This window comes from Theropithecus gelada, chromosome 9, assembly GCF_003255815.1.
Source record: "Theropithecus gelada isolate Dixy chromosome 9, Tgel_1.0, whole genome shotgun sequence".
Classification (NCBI taxonomy): Eukaryota; Metazoa; Chordata; class Mammalia; order Primates; family Cercopithecidae; genus Theropithecus; species Theropithecus gelada.
The window spans coordinates 65138470-65163917 of record NC_037677.1 but is presented as its reverse complement, the minus strand read 5'-3'; the positions used below and the strand labels follow the sequence as shown (position 1 = coordinate 65163917).

The following is a 25448-nucleotide window of genomic DNA, read 5'->3' as shown; positions in this document are numbered from 1 at the left end:
TTAAGACGCCTCTTCCCAGTAGTTTGAATGGGCTGTGTATCTATGTCAAGCGTACATTCAGTGAGAAATTTACTAAGATTCCAAATATCTGAAGTATCACATCCTTTAACCCTTTACTGAATATAAAATGAAGCCTGACCTCCAAGAGTCTTGGAAAAATGTGCATTTCTTAGGATTATTTAAAAAATGAATCCTTTGGCCGGGCATGGTGGCTCACGCCTGTAATCCCAGCACTTTGGGAGGCCAAGGCAGGCGGATCACAAGGTCAGTAATCCCAGGTACTTGGGAGGCTGAGGCAGGAGAATCGCTTGAACCCAGGAGGCGGAGTTTGCAGTGAGCCGAGATCGTGCCACTGCACTCCAGTTTGGGTGACAGAGTGAGACTCTGTCTCCAAAAAAAAAAAAGAATCCTTCTGGGTGGTTCATCAGCTTAAGCCATGTTGGCTAAACATGAAGACTTTGTCAAATCTTGGAAACATGGATAATATCATTTGAAGGTATTACATTTTAAGGAATAAAGTAATACTAAAATTAGGATTATTTTGCCATAGGATAAAATAGAAATACTGCCATACATTTGACTCATTTATATGACTGAAAATCATATATTTTCAGATTGTTGCTTCATTTTAAAAACCAGACCTCACAAATCTGACACAAGTTATGTGCAAAATAATGTGCCAGTTACACAGCCCCTGGAGGCCAGTGTGAGTCCACATGCCTCTGGTGGTTTATTTCTAGAGTCCATTTGCTATGGGTCTTTATCATGTTTCCAAAATAAGGAAGTCACCCATCTCTAGTTCAGGCCTTGTTGCCAATGAAATTTTAAAATACGATATTGATAGCGTTTGACTAGACAATAACTAAAATTGGACAAAGGAGATATTTTACTCTCATTGGAGGTTGGCAGCATTTTATTCAGGTTTAAAATTTATGATTCAGCCGGGTGCGGTGGCTCAGGCCTATAATCCCAGCACTTTTGAGAGGCTGAAGCAGGCGGGTATCTTAAGGTCAGGAGTTCAAGACAAGCCTACCAACATGGTGAAACCCTCTCTCGACTAAAATTATAAAAATTAGCTGGGTGTGGTGGCACATGCCTGTAATCCCAGCTACTTGGGAAGCTGAGGCAGGAGAATGACTTGAATCTGGGAGGTGGAAGTGAACCGAGATGGTGCCACTGCACTCCAGCCTGAGCAACAGAGTGAGAATCCATTAAAAAAAAAAAAAAAATTATGATTATCTGAACTGTGGGTCAGGGAACCGTAGAGAACAGAAGTTTGCAGGTCTACACATGGAATCTGCAGTTCTGTTAGGAGAGAATGGCAGTGCAAAAGAGCAACAATTCCTGAGCATCTTCCCTGCAACGTTGACAATGACCCAAAGTTTCTGGGTTGTCCGGTGAGGGGCACAGCTGATGTTATCCCTCCCGTGCTGGCAGTTTTCTAAGTGAGTTCAGATCTTCTAGGAAGGAAGAATAGACATGAGGTCTCTGTGGGAGATCTTTGCAGTGGGAGGTCTCTGAGGGGGCCAAGCCTCCCAAGGAGATTTACGGGCTCCATCTCCGCCTCTCCCAATCCATTAGAACACGCGTTTCCAGCATCTGTGGGGTGCCCGGATGAAGGGATGTGCCTCCAAGTTGTCCTCAAGAGATTCCCAATTGTTTGTGGATGTTGGATGTGCTGTGTCCATGGATTTTGGTGTCTTGTGCGTCCAGCAGCATTGACACATCCAAGCTGAGGAAAGTGGGACCCCTGCCTCCAGCTGCCTGCATGTGGGGTCTCCCTAGAAGGAAGCGTTTAGTGGCTGGGTGGGAAGATTAGGGTGCTCGAATGGGTACTGTGTGGAGGTGCAGAGGCACCAGGCTCTAGCACACTCCTGCCTCCCGGAGAGGCCCAGGTCAGGATCACTGCAGCGACCAATGCCTTGGATCACTCGAGGGCTAGAAGGCACCCACCAACTGTGTAGACAGGAGCACTCAGGGGTGTTGCACATTGGGCATATTGTCACATCAGTTTTGGAATCAGCCTGCATGGAGTCAGTCCAGGACACCCAGCCAGGATTCCGTCGTCGGGGAGGGGAATGCCCACGTGGCTTGTATGAAGGACACTCCAGGGGACACAAGGGCTGTGGTCGCTGGGAGGAGCTCAGGGATGACAGAGACCCCAAGGATTCTACGGAGGTGGTCGGGTTTGGTGATAGGGTGCTGGCAGATGGCCGGTGTGAAGGGTGCTTCAGGGGATGCAAAGGCTCTGGTGGCTTGGAGGAGCTCAGGGATGACAGAGACTCAAAGGATCCTACGGAGGTCTTTGGGACTGATGAGGGCATGGAGGCCAGAGGAGCCGGGGGAGCCCGTGGGGACACATGGAAGCTGGTGGGAGAAGCTTTCCCATGCCCCCCACATGGCCGGTGGTTCCTAGCAGGTGCTTGTTTGTACGCTGGCCCCAGGTGGTCTTGGCATGGAAGGTGATGGGAACTGCCCTCCCTAGGGAGCTCCTTCAGGCACCTGCAGGAGACAGGAGCACAGACTGCAGCTGGGAGCACAGTCTGTCCAGGCCCCTCCAGGGCTCCCCATGCTGATTTCACAAAGCTCTGCCTACCCCTGCCCCAGGGCTTTAGTGACATCACGGCTGTGATCTCCCCTCCCAGATCAGCCCCAGGCCCTGGGGCAGCATCCTAGGCCCTGGTAGGAAGAAGGACATGGGAGAGAAGGGGAAAGAGCCTCACTTTTTCAGCAGGAAAGCGTAGACCTCAAGGTTCTCCACTTCTTTCAAGAGAATTCTGTAATCTGGAAAGCAGGAGATGGGTTATGGTGGTGAGAGAGGGAACTGGGATTTATAGGAGGCTGAGTTCGTGTACCCGTAGGAGAGATGCCAGGATCGGGGATTAGACTCTGGAGTCCCAGCATCCCTGTCCAAGGCCACGTGACCCCAAAGTGATAGCCAGGTGCCTGGGGGCAGCACTTTGTCATTTACAAAGTACTTCTTGAGTCTCAAAGAGGACTCAGCCATGTTAAACAGCTGCCCATATGGACCTGGAGCCCCTCCTGCAGGTCCACACAGTCACTGGTCCCCTTCCCCACACAGTCCCCTCCTGGGCAATACCCACTCCCTGGACCCCATGACTTCATCCCGGCAGGGAATCGGAGATGGATCCCGGGTTCCAATTGCCCTAGCAGGAGCTTCCCCATCAGGCCTCTGCAAATGACTTTCTAGGAGACTTGGTGCTTGTTCCTAGGAACAGGGGAAGCTGTGATCTCTGGGGCTTCGGGGACCCTCAGAGCCTTACCTTTCGAAGTGATATACCTATTTCTGATCCTTATCCATTCCCCCACTTCAGCTCGATCCTGAGAGACAAGAAAGAGGGTGCAGGCCAGGTCTCAGTCTCCTGTCCCCACAGCTGCGGACCCACAGTGCTCGTGAATGACACACTTTCTCCACTCAGCTCACGGAGCCCTGTGTGCTTCTCTTTCCTTTCACTCGTTTCTGAAGTGCATAATAACCTTTTCTGGTTTCTTTCTTTGAAAAGCACGGAGGGGTTTTCTATGTGAGGCCCACCCTGGGCGTCCTCAGTCCCTGTTCCGCTGCTTGTGAAACACACACACTTGGGTCTGCAGGTGCCTCTGAGCTGGCAAGGAGGATTCTGCTTCCGAGGAGGCCAGAGGCGACTCCAGTCTCAGGCAGGAGCTCTCAGGGGCTCAGCACAGCCCCAGAGCACCCCACACAGAGGCTGGGACCCGAGGCACCTGCCCCGGAAGGCAGCTGATGAGCCCGGGCTCAGGGCCTGTCCTCCCACAAGGACCTCACCCCTCTCACGACCAGGTCCTCGCCGCTGAGTCCCGGGGTTTGTTTTTGCTGTGATGCCTCCCGTGCACCCCCACAGATGGTCTGGGAGCTGGGGGTGGAAATCCTATGCCCACTCCAACCCCTGCCTGCCCTGCCGTCCCTAGAGGGATGATGAGATTTCCCATCACAGGAGCGCCTCTGGTTGATTTGGAAAAGTGGAAAAGAGAGCAGGAAAAACAGAATCATTCTCTGCTGGGTGTGGGCTGAGGGCTCCTTACATTCTTGCTGTTCTCCTCTCTGGGAGGCCCTGAGGACGGCTCCCTGGGGGTAAAGTAGGGGCGTAAGATGATCAGGAACATCAGGCTAAACGCAACGAAGAGGATAAAATGGATGATCTCGGGAATGGGGCTCCAGCACAGCTCTGTGTCAAGAACACTGTTCAGAGGAAAGAGAATAGCCATGTCAACTGCACAGCTGCCCTCAGTCTACTGAGCCCCGGGCGTCCCCTCTGGGACTATTTATTGGGGCCCAGGCCCACATCACAGAGCTGGGGCCTCCCCATCACAAAGGGCTCCTAAGGGTGGGGTGGGCAGTGGGAGGAGGAGACTGAGGTCCAGCCCCACCCACCACCACCCACCCCTGCAGTTCCCTTCACCCTCCTGGTCTTCTACATTCCTCCTTCCCACTCCACCTGCTCAACCTGTCAGAGACAGACCTGGTCTGTTTTCCATCCTGTCACCCTGGCACACAGATGGTACCTGGTTCCTTGGAGATCTGCTCAGGCTCCCTCAATTTCACAGTTTTTGAGGATCTGGATTTGTCCCTGAAATTCCTGTTATTTCCAGGGATTATTGCTCTAGCGTCTCCTCTACCTGCTCACTGCAACCTCTGCCTCCCAGGTTCAAGCAATTCTCTACCTCAGCCTCCTGAGTAGCTGGAATTATAAGCACCTGCCACCACACCTGGCTAATTTTTTTTTATTTTTAGTGGAGATGGGGGTTTCACCATCTTGGCCAGGCTGGTCTCGAACTCCTGACCTCGTGATCTACCCGCCTCACCCTCCCAGGGTGCTTGGGATTACAGGCGTGAGCCTCCTGTGCCTGGCCTCAAAAATGTTTTTCTACGGCTTTGGCTAAGCATATGAAGATAAGTGATGCCCAATTCAGGTTTTGCCAAATAGCACAACTCTTTTCAGCGGCTACAAATTCCAGTGGCTCTGGCAGAATGAATATCAACCTAGGTCAATTCCTCATAACAAGAACCCACAAATTTGTCAGTCCACTTCATGTCTCAACTATAAGATAATAGCAGGCAAGATGCACGTTCCTGACGGGCACAGGTTGTTTATATGGTGATTCTTCTTTGAGTTGTTGGTGTTTTCTCCCTTTCTTCCCTCCCTCCCTGCCTCCCTTTCCTCCCCTCCCCTCCACCTAATAGAGGGCCCACGTCTTCACAGGGTGCTCACCTCTAACTGTCGCCAGCATTAGAAAAGGAAGTCAGGGCCAGGTGCAGGGGCTCACGCCTGTAATCCCAGCACTTTGGGAAGCCAAGGCAGGAGGATCACGAGGTCAGGAGATCGAGACCATCCTGGCTAACCCGGTGAATCCCGGTCTCTACTAAAAAATACAAAAATATTAGCTGGGCGTGGTGGCAGGCGCCTGTAGTCCCAGCTACTCTGGAGGCTGAAGCAGGAGAATGGCGTGAACCCGGGAGGCAGAGCTTGCAGTGAGCCAATATTGCGCCACTGCACTCCAACCTGGGCGATGACAGAGCTAGACTCTGTCTCAGAAAAACAAATAAATAAATAAAAATAAAATAAAACGAGGAAGTCAGAAAGCTAAGCAAGGCCTGGATCAGGAGAGCTCTTTATTCTAATGATGAGAAACCACCACAGGGCTCTGGGAAGGGAAGTGGCATGGTCTGATTTACCTATTTTTAAAAACCCATGTAAAGATTATGGGGGAGAGCAGGGGCAAGAGTAGAAGCAGAGATGCCAGGTAGGAAGCAGTTACAAGAATCCAGATAGGTATGGTTGCAGGTTGCTTGGACTCGGGTGGTAATACTGCACAGGTTCGGGATACATTTTGAAGATAAAAGCCAGCTGGTCTTGCTCATGTGGACACTGAGAGAAACTGGGGCCAGGGAACTGGGTAAATTGCAGGGTGGGTGGGGAAGAGGGGGAAGGATGCTACTTTGAGATGGAAACACTGGGGGAGGAGTTGGGTGTGAGTCGTGTGGGGGCTTCAGAAATCTTTTGACCTTTAATGTAAGACGGCCTCAGACATACCAGTGGCACTAGAAGCTGCGGAAGCATGGGAACAATCTAGAAATTGGCCAAGAGCTTTGGCTAGAAATTTAAATGTGGGAATCATCAGTTTATAGGTGTCACTGATATATTTAAAACCATGGACCACGGACCGGGTGCGGTGGCTCACACCTGTGATCCTAGCTCTTTGGGAGGCCGAGTCGGGCAGATCACTTGAGGTCTGGAGTTCAATACCAGCCTGGCCAACATGGTGAAACCCCGTCTCTTCTAAAAATACAAAAATTAGCTGAGTGTGGTGGCATGCACCTGTAATCCCAGCTACTCAGGAGGCTGAGGCAAGAGAATCACTTGAACCCGGGAGGCCGAGGTTGCAGGGCACCGAGATTACGCCACTACACTCCAGCCTGGGTGAGAGACTCTGTCTCAAAAAAAAAAAAAGTGACTGAGAACTCAAAAAGTGGGGAGAGCGGGAGCAGGGGAAGGGCTGAAAAACTACCTGTTAGATACTGTGTTCACTATTTAAGTGACAGGTTCACTAGAAGCCCAAACCTCAGTACCACACAGTTTATCCATGTAACAACCCTGCACGTGTACCTACTGAATCTAAAATTTTTTTAAGGCCGGGTGCGGTGGCTCAAGCCTGTAATCCCAGCACTTTGGGAGGCCGAGATGGGCGGATCACGAGGTCAGCAGATAGAGACCATCCTGGCTAATACGGTGAAACCCTGTCTCTACTAAAAAAAATACAAAAAAACTAGCCAGGCAAGGTGGCAGGTACCTGTAGACCCAGCTACTCAGGAGGCTGAGGCAGGAGAATGGCGTGAACCCGGGAGGCGGAGCTTGCAGTGAGCCCAGATCGCGCCACTGCACTCCAGCCTGGGCGACAGAGCGAGACTCCGTCTCAAAAAAAAAAAAAATTTTTTTTAAAAAGCAATAAGCCATGTTAATAGCAGATACCCTTGGTGTGATGTGATGAGAATGACATTTTCCCTGCAGGCTTCCTCCCCGTGACACAGGCGCCACACTGGCCATCTTTACAGCCCCGACCCTGGACAGTATTGAGCCCCTGAGCCCCCAGCACTTGTGTGTACAGCTTCCGTCCCCCTGCCCCACCTCACCCAGCTGGCTCTACCTTATTTTGACCTCATAGCTGAGCACCGTGCTGGGAGGTGGCCGTGGTACAGCCTGTAAGTAGGGCTGTAAATAGTCCAGCCCCATTACCACATGCTGGTCCAGCCAGCTGGCTGCAGGTGAGTTGTTTCTAGAACCAGAGTTTATAAAATGAGAAAAATAGAAGGGACAGAACAGTGTGTTCCCAGAACACACCTGCAGCTCCCACAGGCTGGGGTCGGGGTCTGGGTCCCGGCTCTGCTGGCTCGGTCACCTCGTTTCTCCTCAAGTTCCTTCTGTGGGACTGGGTGCTGTTTCTACCAAACCGTCTGCTCTCCAGTCCCACAGGGTGTTGCTTTCAGTTATCCTATGGCCTCTCCTCCTAGGCTTTGAAACTGATTCATTGGTTTTTTTTGTTTTTTTTTTTTTTCGTTTTGTTTTGTTTTGTTTTGAGACGGAGTCTCGCTCTGTCGCCCAGGCTGGAGTGCAGTGGCCAGATCTCAGCTCACTGCAAGCTCCATCTCCCAGGTTTACGCCATTCTCCTGCCTCAGCCTCCCGAGTAGCTGGGACTACAGGCGCCCGCCACCTCGCCTGGCTAGTTTTTTGTATTTTTTAGTAGAGACGGGGTTTCACCGTGTTAGCCAGGATGGTCTCGATCTCCTGACCTCATGATCCGCCCGTCTCAGCCTCCCAAAGTGTTGGGATTACAGGCTTGAGCCATCGTGCCCGGCCGATTCATTGTTCTTTTGCTGTATTTTTCCTTGTAGGTTTCAGAATTCTCTATTTATTTATGATAATTTGGGAAGGATCCTGGGAGAGTGAAAATAAATGAAGTGCTCAATCTGCCAAGTTTCACTGGAGGCTCCACTGATCTTTCTACCATGCTCAAATGCCTGCAGGAAATCTGAGGAATCATCTTTCCTACCCTAAGACCCTGGGACTTAGCCCTGGCCCTGAGCCCCTGGCAGACATAAACTAATCAGCAAATGTGCAGGAAAAATGCAGAGCGGCAAGATCAAAGTCAGATTCCCACTCTCCCTAAAGGCCTGGATTCCCCTGGAAACCCACGTCCCCACTGCCTGGAAGGAGGGATGAGGACCCAAAGGAGTGGCTCTGGGCATCAGCTGGTCCAGGCAGGAGGCAGTTCCCCATGTCCCATCTTTCCAGCGCCCAAGGGAGCCTCTCGGGGGAGTCTCATCACCTCCCCTCACCATCACAAAGCAGCCTGCTCCTGGTCTGTATCCAAACACCCCTGGGGGCGGCCGTCCTGGGTGTGCTCCCCTTGCCCTGATGGCTCCTAGAACTCCATAAGGAGAGGCTCGCCAGGGTCACCCAGACAGTCCCTGACCCCACATTGTCCTGACACACAAGGCTTCACCCAGGAGGAAATAGGAAAAGGGAGTGAATCCCACAGGGTCCCCTCACAAAAGGAAAGCTACATGTTGTCACTTGCACGCAAGATGGGCTATGAGGCTGGAGAAAAACTCCCAGGGTCAACACCTCCTGGAGTCTTTTTTTTTTTTTTGGAGATGGAGTCTTGCTCTGTCGCCCAGGCTGGAGTGCAGCGGCGCAATCTCGGCTCACTGCAACCTCCACCTCCCTGATTCAAGCGATTCTCCTTCATCAGCTTCTGGAGTAGCTGGGATTATAAGTGCCCACCACCACACCCAGCTAATTTTTCATATTTTTAGTAGAGATGGGGTTTCACCATGTTGGCCAGGCTGCCCTTGAACTCCTGACCTCAGGTGATCTGCCTGCCCTGGCCTCCCAAAGTGCTGGGATTACAGGTGTGAGCCACTGCATCTGGCCACCTCCTGAAGTCTTTGCTGTACAGGGCTCTGTCCTTTTGTGGAGCCAGGAGGGTGGGATTCTGCCCTCATCTGCTGGCCAGTGCTCCCACCTCATTTTACCCAGGGGAAAGCCCAGCCAGGAGAGGCTGGCCTGTTACGCACCCACCACTCGAGGGCCTGTGGGAGGTAGTCACGCCCTCCTGGCCAGATTGAGTGCCTTTGCTTTGCAGTCCACTAATTCAAGTGTTAATCCCTCCCTCACCACCATAACCCATCTCCTGCTTTCCAGCTTGTAGAAGTCTCTTGAAAGAACTGGAGAACGCTAAGGACCACACTCTCCTGCTGGAAAAGTGAAGCTCTTTCCCCTTCTCTCCCATGTCATCCTTCCTACCAGGACCTAGGATGCCACCCCAGGGCCTGGGGCTGATCTGAGAGGGGAGATCACAGCTGTGATGTCGCTAAAGCTGTGGGGCAGGGGTAGGCAGAGCTTTGTGAAGTCAGCGTGGGGAGCTGTGGAGGGGCCTGGACCACAGGTGCCCAGTGCTCCTGGCAGCAGCCTGTGCTCCTGTCTCCTGCAGGCTCCTGAGGAAGCTCTCTAGGGAGGGCAGCTCCCATCACCTTCCACGCGAAGACCGCCCGGGGCCAGTGTACAAACGAGCACCTGCCAGGAACCACTGGCCACGTGGGGGACGTGGGAAAGCTTCTCCCACCAGCTTCCATGTGTCCCCACGGGCTCCCCCGGCTCCTCTGGCCTCCATGCCATCATCAGTCCCGAAGACCTCCGTAGGGTCCTTTGGGTCTCTATCATCCATCCCTGAGCTCCTCCCAGACACCAGAGCCTTTGTGTCCCCTGGAGCATCCTTCACAACGGCCACATGCGAGCACCCTATCACCAAACCCAGAATGATTTCTCTCCTACCTGGCTTTTGTGTTCTGCTCAGGTCTTTGATGGATTGTAGGGGCCACCCACAATGGGGAGGGCCGTCTGCTTTGCAATCCACTGGTTCAAGTGTTAACCTCACCTAGAACTCCCTCACACACACCTAGAATAATGTTTGGCCAAATGTCTGCCCTCTGTGGGCCAGTTATGCAGACCCATGAAATTAACCATCACAGGCTCTGAGACTCCCGGCCCAAGAGGCCCACGCCCTCTAGCTTCTGCTTATGTGGCCCAGGGGTCCCTGGGGACAGTCTGTGGCCTGGATGGGGATGGGGCCACTCAGCAGCGTGTCCCCTGGTCATGTCCTTCACACCTGAGCCTCCCTCCTCCTCTGTAAGTGGGCTCTGTTCTGTACATTTATGGTTCTCGTTTTTATTGATCTATGAGAATTATTTCTACCACTTAATTTTTTGTTCTGGCTTTTCTGAACTTCTATTTTATGTCTCCTTTCCTAAATTCTAGTAGAGAGACTCAGTTTTCGTATTTCCCTTCCTCTTTCGAATGACTTGGAGGTTATGGTAGGCTGATCATCGCTCCCACAGATACACCCGTGTCTGAGCCCTGGAGCCCGCGAGCATCAGCTGGAATGGCAGAAGACGTGATTAGAGAGAGACCCTGAGAGGAGGAGCGTATCCTGAGTCATCCAGGCAGGCCCTAAATGCCCTAGAAGAGAGAGTCCAAGGGAGCTTCGACCCAGAGCTGCACAAGCAACAAGGCCCTGTGAAAGACGGAGCAGGTCTTGGAGATGCAGCCACAGCGCAGGAACGCCAGGGCAGCCGCCGGAGGCCGGAAGAGGCCAGGAGGCTCCTCCCCAAGAGCCTCAGGAGGGAGCATGGCCCTGCCTTCTCCAGGCCTTGATTTCTGTCTTCTGGCCCCCAGGACTGTGAGGGAATAAGTTTCTGTTGCTGTGAACCCCCAGGCCTGTGGTAGCTTGTTACAGCAGCCACAGGAAGCTAACACAGAGGTCGTATTTTCTCTTTTACTTTAATAAACTGCCTTGAACACTTTATCATGTGCACCAGGACAGGCCCGCTCTTGGTCTAGACACAGCCAGCGTCTCTGCAGGTTCCTCTTCCACTGCAACCTCTGCCTCCTGGGTTCAAGCGATTCTCCTGCCTCAGCCTCCTGAGCAGTTGGGATTACAGGTGCGTGCCCCCACACCTGGCTAATTTTTTTTGGTTGGTTGGTTGTTTTTCTGTTGAGATGGAGTCTCACTTTTGTTGCCCAGGCTGGAGTGCAATGGAGCAATCTGAGCTCACTGCAACCTCCACCTTCCGGGTTCAAATTATTTTCCTGCCTCAGCCCCCCAAGTAGCTTGGATTACAGGCTCCCACCACCATGCCCAGCTAATTTTTTTTGTATTTTTAGTAGAGACAGGGTTTCACCATGCTGGCCAGGCTGGTCTCAAACTCCTGATCTCGGGTGATCTGCCCACCTTGACCCCCGAAAGTATTGGGATTATAGGCGTGAGCCACTCTGCACCTGGCTGTTTTTGTTGTTGTTGTTGTTGTATTTTTAGTAGAGATGGAGTTTCACTATGTTGGTCAGACTGATCTCGAATTCCTGACCTCATGATCCACCCACATCGGTCTCCCAAAGTGCTGGGATTACAGGGATGAGCCACTGCACCTGGCCGAATTGCTCCCACCTTTTATCTATTGTGAATAACACTGCTATTGACAGGGATGGGCGAGTGTCTCTTTATTTCCTTGCTTTCAATTTTGGGGGGATATACACCCAGAAGTGGAATTCTTAGAGCGTCCCTATGTATAATTTCTCGAGGAACCCCCATACTGTTTTCTAGAGGGGCGGCACTATTTTACATTCCCACCAGCAGTGCACAAGGGTTCCAGTTTCTCCGCATCCTCACCAACATTCGTTATTTTCTGGGTTTTCTTTGATACTAGTCAATGTAGTAGGAGTGAAATGGTATCTCGTTGTCATTTTTCCATCTCCCTAATGATTAGTGATGCTGATTATGGAGAAATGTCTATTCAAGTCCTTTGCTTATTTTATTTTATTATTTTTTTTAAGACAGAGTCTCGCTCTGTCACCCAGGCTGGAGTGCAGTGGCGTGATCTCGGCTCACTGCAACCTCAACCTCCCAGGTTTAAGTGATTCTCTTGCCTTAGCCTCCCAAGTAGCTGGGATTACAGGCACCCACCACCACGCCCAGCTAATTTTTGTATTTTTAGTAGAGATGGGGTTTCACCATGTTGGCCAGGCTGGTCTCGAACTCCTGATCTCAGGTAATCTGCCCGCCTCAGCCTCTCAAAGTGCTAGGATTACAGGTGTGAGCCACTGCGCCTGGCCTTGCTCACTTCTTAATTTGATTGTTAGGTTTTTGTTGTTGACTATTTAATTGAAGTGTAATATTCATACAGAGAAGCCACCAATCCCCAGAGGGCAGCTAGGTAAATTATCACAGAGTGACTACGTCTGGGACACCAGCCCTCAGATCAAGAAGTAGAATATTACCAGAGCCATCCTCCCCAACAGCACTAAGATAATCGCTTTCCCAACTTCTCACCAGATGTTTCTTTTGCCTGTTTCACAGAAATAGAATCGTGCAGTATGCATTCATTTGTGTCTGGCTTCTTCTGCTCAACATTATGTTGCTGAGATTCACCAACTGTGCATGGCAGCTGTTAATCCATTTTCAGTGCTGTAAGAATTTTACTCTATAAATATACTGAGAGGTACTTATCCATTCTCCTGTTGGAAGTTGGGGCTATTGTGAATGGTGCTGATATGAACATTCTAGTGCACATCATTTGGTGAACACATGTACAGTGCACAATTCTTTTGGGTCTATGCATAGGAGTGGAATGTGGGGGTCACAGGTGTGGTCTCCTTTAGTAGGTATTACTCAAGGGTTTTCCAAAGTAGTTGTGCTATTTTACATTCCCAATAGTAGTATATGAAGTTTCAGTTACTCCACATTCTTGCCCAAACTTGGTATCAACAGTGTTTTTAATTTTAACCATTCTGGTAGGTGTAATATTGGTTTCTTATTGTGGTTTAAATTTGATGGCTTATGAGGTTGAGCATGTTTTATATGCTTTTTGGCCATTTGGATGTTCATTTGTTCTTTCCTCTCCATTCCTCCCTCCTCCCTCCCTTTCTTTTCTTTTCTTTTTTTTTTTTTTTTTTTTTTGGAGACAGAGTCTTGCATTGTCCCCCAGGCTGGAGTGCAGTGACACGATCTCGGCTCACTGCAAGCTCTGTCTCCTGGGTTCACACCATTCTCCTGCCTCAGCCTCCCAAGTAGCTGGGACTGCAGGTACCCGCCACCACGCCCAGCTAATTTTTTGTATTTTTAGTAGAGACGGGGTTTCACTGTGGTAGCCAGGATGGTCTCGATCTCCTGACCTCATGATCCGCCCATCCCAGCCTCCCAAAGTGCTGGGATTACAGGCGTGAGCCACCGCGCCTGGCCCCTCCCTCCCTTTCTTCCTTCCCTTTTTTGTCTCTCTTCATTTCTTTCACCCATTGTCCTATTGGTCTGCCAGCTTTTTGCTTAATTAAAAAAAAAAAAATTTATTTTACTTCAAGTTCTGGGATACATGTACAGAATGTGCAGGTTTGTTACATAGGTAAATGTGTGCCATGGTAGTTTGCTGCACTTAGCAACCCGTCACCTAGGTATTAAGCCCTGCATGCATTTTTCATTTTAATTTATAGGAATTCTCTTTATACTCTACCTGTGACTTATCTTTTCACCCTCCTCCATTCCTCACCTCTTTTTTTTTTTTTTTTTTTTTTAAAGAGACAGAGTCTCACCCTGTCACCCAGGCTGAAGTGCCGTGGCACACTCGTGGCTCACTGCAGCCTCAACCTCCCAGGCTCAAGTGATCCTCCTGCCTCATCCTCCCAAGTATCTGGGACCACAGGTGTGCACCACCACACCCAGCTAATTTTTCATTTTTGGTAGAGACAAGGTCTTGCTAAGTTGCTCAGGCTGTTCTCTAACTCCTGACCTCAAGTGATACCCCCCACCTTGGCCTTCCAAAGTGCTGGAATTACAGCATGAGTCACCACACCCGGTCCCATGTTTTTACTCTCTTATTGATGAAAAAATTCTTAATTTTACTATCACCCAATGTATCAATCATTTTCTTTTGGGATAGTGCTTTGTTTGTCTTATTGAAGAAATTTTTACCTGCCTCCTAAGGAGCCTTAAAAATCTCCATATGCCTATAAAGCCCCACTGTTCCAATGTCTATTTTGTGCTAGAAAATAAACGAGGCACTGTCCCAGAGGCGATGCCTATCTTGTGGGAAAACTGTCTTCATCATCATTTGCCAAGCCAGGAGATGATCAGGATGAGGACAATTTCTATGACTCCCGGTGTCTGGAACTCTTCCTTCATTAGAGAGAGTGGGCCTGATGCCGTTGTGGGCCAGGTGGGTGCCCATCCCAGTCCCACCTGCCCACAGGGACAGGGCATGAGGAATGGAGAAGGTGTGGTGTCCTTGGGCAAAGCCAGGCCAGAGATGTGGTTCTGCAAACAGAATGAGGGTACAGATGAGTCTGCCTGCCTCGCTGTGGGGCTCCAGGGGCTGCAGGAGGTGGGAGAGAAGCAGGTAGAGGAGGGATCCAGCGGGAAGAAGAGCAGAGCATTCTCCCTGGGAAGGGAAAAAGAAAGACGTACCTTACATTTAACAGCTCAGTGTTCCAGGGACCAGAGGTGAGGTCGCAGCTGCTGGTTCCCACACCTCCTGTCTCTGGCGTGAGTTGTTTAGATGTCAGAATTGGTGAAAACTTTGAGATTGTACCAGCTGGTCCAGGAAAGGTAATGGGGGAGCTACAAAGCTTGTAGAAGCGCAGTCAGGGCTGTCCTGTGCACAGGGGCTCCAGGGCACGTGAGCCACGCTGGGGCAGTGGTTAGGGCCAGGCCTCTTAGGAGTGACCCAGACCAGCCTTTTCTTTCTCATTCTCTCACGCTCTGAATTCAAAAGCTTAAACATGCCACGAAATGTCCACCCACTAAAAAGAAAGTATTTGCCTCCCGGGCTCAGAAATGATATTAAGGAAATTGCACATCTACTGACTGTGACAGAAAGCAAATCAGTGGCTCCTTGAGATGGGATAGGGTGGGAGGGGCTGCAGGGAGGGATTCCAAAGAAGCATGAGGAAGCTTTGGGAGTCGTGATGCTCCTGATCTTGACTATGGTCATGGTTTTGCAGGTATGTACGTGTGTCAAAATTGATCAAATTTTTTTTTTTTGAGATGGAATTTCACTCTTGTTGCCCAGGCTGGAGTGTAGTGGCATAATCTTGGCTCATTGCAACCTCCACCTCCCGGGTTCAAGTGATTCTCCTGCCTCCTCCTCCAAAGTAGCTGGGATTACAGGCACCCACCACTACGCCTGGCTAATTTTTTGTATTTTTAGTGGAAATGGGGTTTCACCATGTTGGTCAGGTGGGTCTCGAACTCCCGACCTCAGGTGATCCACCCACCTCAGTCTCCCAAAGTGCTGGGATTACAGGCGTGAGCCACCACACCAAGCCTTGTTCTCTTGTGTGTTAGTTACTCCTCCGTGAGGCTGCTAAACATCCTCTCAGCACACACACACCCACAGACACACACCTGCACGCCCTCACGCAGTTTGCAAGGCAGTGGTTCAAGTTACACTTTAATCCCTCAAGCGTGCTCATCTCACTCTCCAAACCTGCCCTCTTGCAGGGTCCATGGTTCTTCTAAGTGTCCTGGTCACAAGGCAGCTGGATCAACACTCAGAGGTACAGAGCAGGGCAGAGTGTGGTCCCTGCATCTGTCTCGCCCCCACGTTCTTTACACACAGAGACCTCCCCGGGAGCTGTGACTTGAACTTCACAATCTGCAGGGCCCACCCAGGAGCCGTGTCCTCCTCACAGGCAATGGGATCTCCTCTTCTCTCCACCTGTGTGGGAAGATTGGAAACAAAACGTAGAGAAAGTGGGAGGTAAAACACTAAGGGGATGGATCACACCTGAGCGACACCGGGACCGAGGGAAACACTGAGGGGATGGATGGACCACACCTGAGGGTCCCCAGGACAGAAGGAAACACTGAGGGGATGGATAGGCCACACCTGAGTGACCCCAGGACCGAGGGAAACACTGAGGGGCTGGATGGGCCACACCTAAGTGTACCAAGGACGGAGGTAAACACTAAGGGTATGGATGGACCACACCTGAGGGTCCCCAGACAGAGTGAAGGACGGCTGTTGTTGGGATGATAATTCCACATCTTTAGAGAACAAGAATTCCAGGTAGTTCTCTTGTCTCCAAACAGTGTGGTTATGAACTAGCTCTCACTCCAGGAGGCTTTAAGGCTCCATATAATATATGTAGTAATAAAGAAAAACAGGCCAGGTGCCACAGCTCACACCTGCAGTCCCAGCACTTTGGGAGGCCAAGGTGGGAGGACCACTGAGGCCAGGATTCTGAAACCAGCCTGGGCAATGTAACAAGAGCCCATTTCTATAAATAATTTCAAAAATGTAAAAAGAAAAAAAAAAAAAACAAATAGTGGTAACTGTCACAACTAACACATTGGTACAAACAAAAATTTACACCAAGGTGAAAAAAGTCAAGTTTTTTTTTTTTTTTTAACCAAAACAATACTTCAGTCTAGGAAGAGGTGCTTCCTCTCCGGAAGCAGCTGAAGCCCTGAGCTGCTGTCCACAGGCGGATGGACTCTGCAGGAGCCCCTAGTGGGCCTCAGCTACTCCATGTCAGCTCCTTTCTTGTCCCTCTGCTGGTCCACAGGGGCCGCTGCAGTTGGCCAGGTCTCCTGGGAGTCAGAGGGGGCCATGGGTTCCACCCCAGGGCCCACTTCATCAGCACAGTGCTCTCACCATCTGAGCACCAACCCAGAGGAAAAGGAGAAAGAAAGGGTGATGCTGATCCCCCAAGCAAAATGGAAACACCTCCACCTCCCACCCTCAAAATCACCCAACAATGGACCCTGGGCACTGAGGGCCTCTTAGGGAGTTGTTTGCACCACAATAAAATCTACAAAGTTCCCATGGCACGTGAGTGGATGCTTCATCAACACAGGAATGTCCGACTGCCCCAAGGAAGGCTCCAGTAATGTTGAGATCTTTGAATAGGAGCAAGGGATCAAGGCCGATGGTCTCTCTGAGGGCCTCAGTTTTCATCCATGTGGTCAAGCTCCCCTTTGGGAATCTGGGTTATGGTTCCTGAGATGGGGGCAAGAGGCATCCACTGACAGCTGTATTTACAAAAATCCATCAAGGCGACAATGCTTGTGAAAGTCAAAGCAGCACAGTAACTCACTGGAAAAGTGAAAGCTTCTCATCATCACACCCATAGAGATAATGGGGGTAGGGTAGGGGGCCAATCCGAGAAAGCATGTGTGTGCTCTGTGCACTCACAGCCGCCCCTCTCCTCTGCTCTCTGGCTCCTGATTTGCATAGTGAGAGGCAGACACCAGGCTTGAATCAGGAGGGACAGCGCCTTGTCCCAGTAAGTTTGGGTCTTGAGACAGTGAGTAGCAAGGGTGTAGAGAGAAAGGGATTTATCGACAAAGTTAACTGACTTTGATTCTTGAGTTCGATAGGGAGAGTTTGAATAACAAGGGACACCGATACTAACACGTGTTAAATAGACAAACTGCTTCTAATATTTGATAGGCATAAATGTCGCATTTATTTATACTTCTAAGCAAAGTCAAGTCTCTTTCTCAGTTGCTCATTTTCAGAGAGTGAGAAAGCCCAAGATCTTCTCATGGCCTCTTCCCCTTCCTCGGGTTATGGACACCAGGGCTCTGGGGACTGCAGAGCTGGGTAGGTCTCCTCGGAGTCACAGGGGGCCGTGGAGGAGAGCAGAGGAGAGAATGCTGTTCTTGGCTGTGATCAGGTGGCTGTCAGATCCCTGCTCCTACATTCAGTGGGGAGTGACCTTCGGAAAATTATGTAACTCTCTATGTCTCGGTTTTCTCATCTGAAAAATGGAGCTGATGGTAATAATCCTCATCCAGGAGAATAGTATGTGTTGATCATCCTCGTGGCATTCTTTTAAAGAGCTGCACAACACTCCATTGTATGGGCATTAAATCATTTGTTTATTGTATGCAATCTCAGCTCACTGCAACCTCCGCCTCCTGAGTTCAAGTGACTCTCCTGCCTCAGCCCCCTGAGTAGCTGGGATTACAGGTGCCTGCCATCATGCCCGGCTAATTTTTGGATTTTTAATAGAGACAGGGTTTCACCCTGTTGGCCAGGCTGGTCTTGAACCTCTAACCTCAGGTGATCCGCCCACCTCAGTCTCCCAAAGTGCTGGGATTACAGGCATGAGCCACCATGCCAGGCCCATAGACCTAAATGTAAAATACATTTATTGAACGCCATGAAACCAGCAGCTTTGCTGTCACCACCAGAAGGTGATGACATGATTTGGAGAATTTTCAAATAGGGATATTGATGCAAACAAACAGGAAGGACCAGTAGCTCTGCTAGTCTCCTCAGAGACCAGAACCTGCCCAAACCACCCAACATCCCTGACTGATGATGGTGCCTGAGCGCATGTGAGGAGAAGACACAGCAAGAGGAGATGCCTGTGGAAAGCAGATGGCCTGAGCTCTGTGTGCACGCCCTAGTCCACAGGTAGATCCATCAGCAACAATGGAAGCCTCACCGACTCCAGGTGTTAGTGTACAAATTCAGAGAACTGTTGGCAGAATACCATGCATGCAGATAAAGGAGTGGTTCCTAGGAAGCCATGCATAAGAACATAAACAAAAAATGAGCAGAGATGGTTGTGGCTACACACTGCTGACAGAATTTACAAATTTAGTACTGGGGGGTTACAAACAAATGAACAAAACTGTAACAACAATTCCAGGAGAAAAGAATCAGAATCCAGAGTTGAACAGTCTATAACCTAAGTATCCAGTGTTCAATGATAAGTTACAAGATGAAAAGAAACAGGAAAATGTGGTAGGAAACCAGTTAATAGAAACTGTCTTTAAGTGTCCCTAGACGTCACACTTAGCAAACAAAGACTTCAAAGCAGTTACTGCATGTTAAAAGAACTAAAGGCCAGGCACGGTGGCTCAAGCCTGTAATCCCAGCACTTTGGGAGACGGGTGGATCACGAGGTCAGGAGATCGAGACCATCCTGGCTAACACGGTGAAACCCCATCTCTACTAAGAAATACAAAAAACTAGCCGGGCAAGGTGGCGGGCGCCTGTAGTCCCAGCTACTCAGGAGGCTGAGGCAGGAGAATGGCGTGAACCCAGGAGGCGGAGCTTGCAGTGAGCTGAGATCCGGCCACTGCACTCCAGCCTGGGCAAGAGAGCGAGACTCCGTCTCAAAAAAAAAAAAAAAAAAAAAAAAGAACTAAAAAAGGGCTGGGCACAGTGGCTCGTGCCTGTGATCCCAGCACTTTGTGAGGCCGAGGCAGGCAGATCACCTGAGGTCAGGAATTCAAGACCAGCCTGACCAACATGGAGAAACCCTGTCTCTACTAAAAATACAAAATTAGCCAGGCGTGGTGGCGCATGCCTGTAATCCTAGCTACTCGGGAGGCTGAGGCAGGAGAATCGCTTGAACCTGGGAGGCAGAGGTTGCAGTGAGCCAAGATCACGCCATTTCACTCCAGCCTGGGCAACAAGAGCAAAACTCTGTCTCAAAAAAAAAAAAAAAAAGAGGCCGGGCGTGGTGGCTCAAGCCTGTAATTCCAGCATTTTGGGAGGCCGAGATGAGTGGATCACGAGGTCAGGAGATCGAGACCATCCTGGCTAACATGGTGAAACTCAGTCTCTACTAAAAAAAAATACAAAAAACTAGCCAGGCGAGGTGGCGGGCACCTGTAGTCCCAGCTACTTGGGAGGCTGAGGCAGGAGAATGGCATAAACCTGGGAGGCGGAGCTTGCAGTGAGCTGAGATCCGGCCACTGCACTCCAGCCTGGGTGACAGAGCGAGACTCTGTCTCAAAAAAAAAAAAAAGGAAGAAAGAAAAAGAAAAAGAAAAATGACTTATGAAACATCAAGCACAACATATGTAGAATGAGAGTCTCAGAAAGGGGAAAGAAAGAATTATTTATAGAAATGATGGCTGAAAACTTACCAAATTTAATATGAAACATTAATCTATAGAGTCAATGTTTACTTTTAGTAAAATAAGAACCAAGATATCCAGTCCTACACACATTGCGTCAAACTATGAAAAGATAAAGAGTAAATATTGAAAGCTGTCAGACAAAAACTTATCTTCATGTACAAGAGCACCATAATAAAATTAACCACTGATTTCTGATCAGAAACAATGGTGAGACCTGGCACGGTGGCTCACGCCTGTAATCCCAGCACTTTGAGAGGCCAAGGTGGGTGGAATACCTGAGGCCAGGAATTTCAGACCAGCTTGGCCAACATGATGAAATCCCGTCTATACTAAAAATACAAAAATTAGCTGGGCATGTTGTTGTGTGCCTGTAATCCCAGCTACTCGGAGGCTAAGGCCAGAGAATTGCTTGAACCTGGGAGGCAGAGGTTGCAGTGGACTGAGATCATGCCACTGCACTCCAGCCTGGGCAACAAACAGAGGGAGACTCTGTCTCAGAAAGAAAGAAAGAAAGAAAGAGAGAGAGAGAGGGAGGGAGGGAGGGAAAGAAGGAAGGAAGGAACGAAGGAAGGAAGGAAGGAAAGGTGGGAAGGCAATGGGATGGTATAGACAAAGAATGAAAGAAAAAAAATTGTCAACTAAAAATGCCCTGTCCAGCAGATCTATCTGTTAAAAATAAAAATATTCCCAGATAAACAATGTAGAGGACTACGTGCTCGCAAATGAGACGTTCCCGATAAGTCCTGCGCTTGCAAACGAAGCAGGGCGTTCCTTCCCTGCAAACGGGGAGGACAAAGGAGCCAGCTGCAAACAGCAGACCCTGGGGGCTGGTTTATGTGTAAACATCTTGAAAATCCAGAAAGTCAGGGAAAGGTCAGAAAAACAACAATGTGTCTTGTGACTTGGCAACATTCCACAAACGACTGTATAAAATAAAGCAGAGCGTGTTGTTCGGGGCGGCCACCATGTTTGTCTCATCCTGTGTTGTCTTGTGTGTTCATTCCTTTGTTTAGGAAACACGCGGACCCCAACAAACAAAGACAGAAAATTTGCTGCCAGCAGTCCTAACATATAAGAAATACTACAAGAAAGCTTTTGAACTGAAAGAAAGGCTTGATTCTTCTATTTGAAAATACTGAATTGATTTGTCACGGGGTATGTGTGTATATATGTGTGTGTGTATGCCGAAAATTCCAAAACTTCTCATGCACTTTAACTTTTATTGATTTTAGAAGCAAAAATATTGCAAATATATAAAAATATCCTTGGAAGGTTTAATAAGTTCAATTTTTATACTTTTGTAGTCCTATGAATTTTAATAATAAAGAATTGATTTAATTTTTGATTAAGTCTAGCTGAAGATAGTAAAGATTAATTGAAACAAAAATTATAAAAATTTTATTCAGGCCAGATGCGGTGGCTCATGCCTATAATCCCAGCACTTTGGGAGGACAAGGTGGGTGGATCACGAGGTCGGGGATCAAGACCATCCTGGCTAACACGGTGAAACCCCGTCTCTATTTTAAAAATTACAAAAAATTAGCCGGGTGTGGTGGCAGGCGCCTGTAGTCCCAGCTACTCGGGAGGCTGAGTCAGGAGAATGGCGTGAACCTGGGAGGCGGAGCCTGCAGTGAGCTGAGATCATGCCACTGCACGCCAGCCTGGGCGTCAGAGCTAGACTCTGTCTCAAAAAAAAAAAAAAAAAATTTATTCAAAACTAGCAATGATAAGCAAGTATAAAAAATAAGTTTTGAGTTGATGCAAGGTAAGAACATATTATGTGGGAAAGTTAGAATTGCAGGCAGAGGAGACCCTAGAGCAATAATCCCTGGAAATAACAAATTTCAGGGACAAATCCAGATCCTCAAAAACTGTGAAATTGAGGGAGCCTGAGCAGATCTCCAAGGAACCAGGTACCATCTGTGTGCCAGGGTGACAGGATGGAAAACAGACCAGGTCTGTCTCTGACAGGTTGAGCAGGTGGAGTGGGAAGGAGGGATGTAGAAGACCAGGAGGGTGAAGGGAATTGCAGGGGTGGGTGGTGGTGGGTGGGGCTGGACCTCAGTCTCCTCCTCCTACTGCCCACCCCACCCACCCGTAGGAGCCCTTTGTGAGGGGGAGGCCCCAGCTCTGTGATGTGGGCCTGGGTCCCAATAAATAGTCCCAGAGGGGACACCCAGGGCTCAGGTCCACTGTTCAAGGACTGATCAGTGTTCTTGACACAGAGCTGTGCTGGAGCCCCATTCCTGAGATCATCCATTTCATCCTCTTCGTTGCGTTTAGCCTGATGTTCCTGATCATCTTACGCCCCTACTTTACCCTCAGGGAGCCGTCCTCAGGGCCTCCCAGAGAGGAGAACAGCAAGAATGTAAGGAGCCCTCAGCCCACACCCAGCAGAGAATGATTCTGTTTTTCCTGCTCTCTTTTCCACTTTTCCAAATCAACCAGAGGCGCTCCTGTGATGGGAAATCTCATCATCCCTCTAGGGACGGCAGGGCAGGCAGGGGTTGGAGTGGGCATAGGATTTCCATCCCCAGCTCCCAGACCATCTGTGGGGGTGCACGGGAGGCATCACAGCAAAAACAAACCCCGGGACTCAGCGGCGAGGACCTGGTCGTGAGAGGGGTGAGGTCCTTGTGGGAGGACAGGCCCTGAGCCCGGGCTCATCAGCCGCCTTCCCAGGCAGGTACCTCGGGTCCCAGCCTCTGTGTGTGGTGCTCTGGGGCTGTGCTGAGCCCCTGAGAGCCCCCACCTGAGACTGGAGTTGCCTCTGGCCTCCTCGGAAGCAGAATCCTCCCTGCCAGCTCAGAGGCACCTGCAGACCCAAGTGTGTGTGTTTCACAAGCAGCGGAACAGGGACTGAGGACGCCCAGGGTGGGCCTCACATAGAAAACCCCTCCGTGCTTTTCAAAGAAGGAAGCCAGAAAAGGTTATTATGCNAAAAAAAAAAAAAAAAAAAAAAGTCATTTTGCAGAGGCCTGATGGGGAAGCTCCTGCTAGGGCAATTGGAACCCGGGATCCATCTCTGATTCCCTGCCGGGATGAAGTCATGGGGTCCAGGGAGTGGGTATTGCCCAGGAGGGGACTGTGTGGGGAAGGGGACCAGTGACTGCGTGGACCTGCCGGAGGGGCCCCAGGTCCATATGGGCAGCTGTATAACATGGCTGAGTCCTCTTTGAGACTGCCCCTGTCCTCTCTCCCCAGGAGGTGGTCGTGACCCCCATGATAGGGTGTGTCTGTGTCGGGAAGCACTTTGTAAATTACAAAGTGCTGCCCTCCGGGCACCTGGCTATCACTTTTGGGGCCATGTGACCTTGGACAGGGATGCTGGGGCTCCAGAGTCTAATCCTCGATCCTGGGGTCTCCCTTAATGACACATGCACTCAGGCTCCTGTAAGTCCCAGTTCCCTCCCTCGCCACCATAACCCATCTCCTGCTTTCCAAATTACAAAAGGCTCTTGAAACAACTGGAGAAACTTGAGGAAGTTTTCCTGTTGGCAAAGTGAGGCTCTTTCCTGTTTTCTCCCATGTCCTCCTTCCTACTAGGGCCTAGGATGCCACCCCAGGGCCTGGGGCTGATCTGGGAGGGGCGATCACAGCCGTGATGTCACTAAAGCCCTGGGGCAGGGGTAGGCAGAGCTTTGTGAAGTCAGCATGGGGTACCCTGAAGGGGCCTGGGCCGAAGGTGCCCAGTGCTCCTGGCTGCAGCCTGTGCCTCCTGTGTCCTGCAGGTGCCTGAGGAAGCTCCCTGGTGAGGGCAGCTTCCATTGCCTTCTAAACCGAGACCGCCTGAGGAAGTCGTTCAAACGAGGCCCTTGGAGAGTTCGCTGGCCTGGTGGGCGGTGTGGGAAAGCTTCTCCCACCAGGTTGTCCCCACAGCCTCCCCCGGCTCCTCTGGCCTCCAAGCCATCATCAGTCCCAAAGACCTCCATAGGGTCCCCTGGGTCTCTGTCATCCCTGTGCTCCTCCCAGCTACCAGTGTCTTCGTGTCCCCTGAAGCAATCTTTATACAAGTCATACGCAAGCTCCCTAACAGCAAACCCGGGCACCTCTGTAAAATCCTTGGAGGCTCTTTCATCCCTGAGCTCCTCCCAGCCACCAGAGCCTTTGCATTCCCTGGAGTGTCCTTCACACAAGCCACACGGGCGCTCCCCTCCCCGACGATACGGAATCCTGGCTGGGTGTCCTGGTCCAACTCCACCCAGGCTGGTTCTCAAACTGACGCCACAATATGCCCAATGTGTGACACCCCTGAGCTGTGTAGCTGGTGGGTGTCTTCTAGCCCTCGAGTGATCCAAGGCATTGGTTGCTGTAGTGATCCCAGGCCTCTCCTGGAGGCAGGAGGCTGCTAGAGCCTGGTGCCTTTGCACCTCCTCACAGTATCCATTCAAGCACCCTAATATTCCCAACCACCTACCAAAGGCTTCCTTCTAGGGAGATGCCACATGCAGGCAGGTGGAGGCAGCGGCCCTACTTCCCTCAGCCTGCACGAGACAATGCTGCTAGATGTACAAGACACCAAAATCCCAGACACTCCCATGGACGCCACATCCAACATCCACAAACAATTGGGAATCTCCTGAGGACAACTTGGAGGCGCATCCCCTCCCTGATCCGGGCACCCCACAGATGCCAGAAACGCATGCTCTAATGCATTGGAAGAGGAACCTGCGGAGACGCTGGCTGTGTCTAGACTAAGAGTGGGCCTGTCCTGGTGCACACAATAAAGTGTTCAAGGCAGTTTATTAAAAGAAAAAACGTACACGATAAAGTGTTCAAGGCAGTTTATTAAAGTAAAAGAGAAAATACGACCTCTGTGTTAGCTTCCTGTGGCTGCTGTAACAAGCTACCACAGGCCTGGGGGTTCACAGCAACAGAAACTTATTCCCTCACAGTCCTGGGGGCCAGAAGACAGAAATCAAGGCCTGGAGAAGGCAGGGCCATGCTCCCTCCTGAGGCTCTTGGGGAGGAGCCTCCTGGCCTCTTCCGGCCTCCAGCGGCTGCCCTGGCGTTCCTGCCGCTGTGGCTGCATCTCCAAGACCTGCTCCGTCTTTCACAGGGCCTTGTTGCTTGTGCAGCTCTGGGTCGAAGCTCCCTTGGATTCTCTCTTCTAGGGCATTTAGGGCCTGCCTGGATGACTCAGGATACGCTCCTCCTCTCAGGGTCTCTCTCTAATCACGTCTTTTGCCATTCCAGCTGATGCTCGCGGGCTCCAGGGCTCAGACACGGGTGTATCTGTGGAGCCATGATCAGCCTACCATAACCTCCAAGTCATTCGAAAGAGGAAGGGGAATACGAAAACTGAGTCTCTCTACTAGAATTTAGGAAAGGAGACATAAAATAGAAGTTCAGAAAAGCCAGAACAAAAAATTAAGTGGTAGAAATAATTCTCATAGATCAATAAAAACAAGAACCATAAATGTACACAACAGAGCCTGTCCAATTGGAAACAAAATCTAGCCAGACATTGCTTACAAAGGTCATG

The 25448-nt window shown here is 50.3% G+C and overlaps 2 protein-coding genes across 3 annotated transcripts in view; one reads left to right on the top strand and one right to left on the bottom strand.

Moving 5' to 3' along the window:
* The window catches only part of DDX50 (DExD-box helicase 50), a 155231-nt gene that overhangs the window by 45369 nt on the left and 84414 nt on the right, over positions 1-25448 (top strand). The window lies entirely within an intron of this gene.
* Positions 1642-23895, bottom strand: LOC112631698. The gene is given in 10 exon segments (XM_025397155.1): positions 1642-1690; positions 1692-1781; positions 2161-2502; positions 2724-2784; positions 3285-3342; positions 4060-4266; positions 7269-7308; positions 9567-9808; positions 14318-14516; positions 23627-23895. Coding segments are annotated over 10 exon segments (1557 nt in total).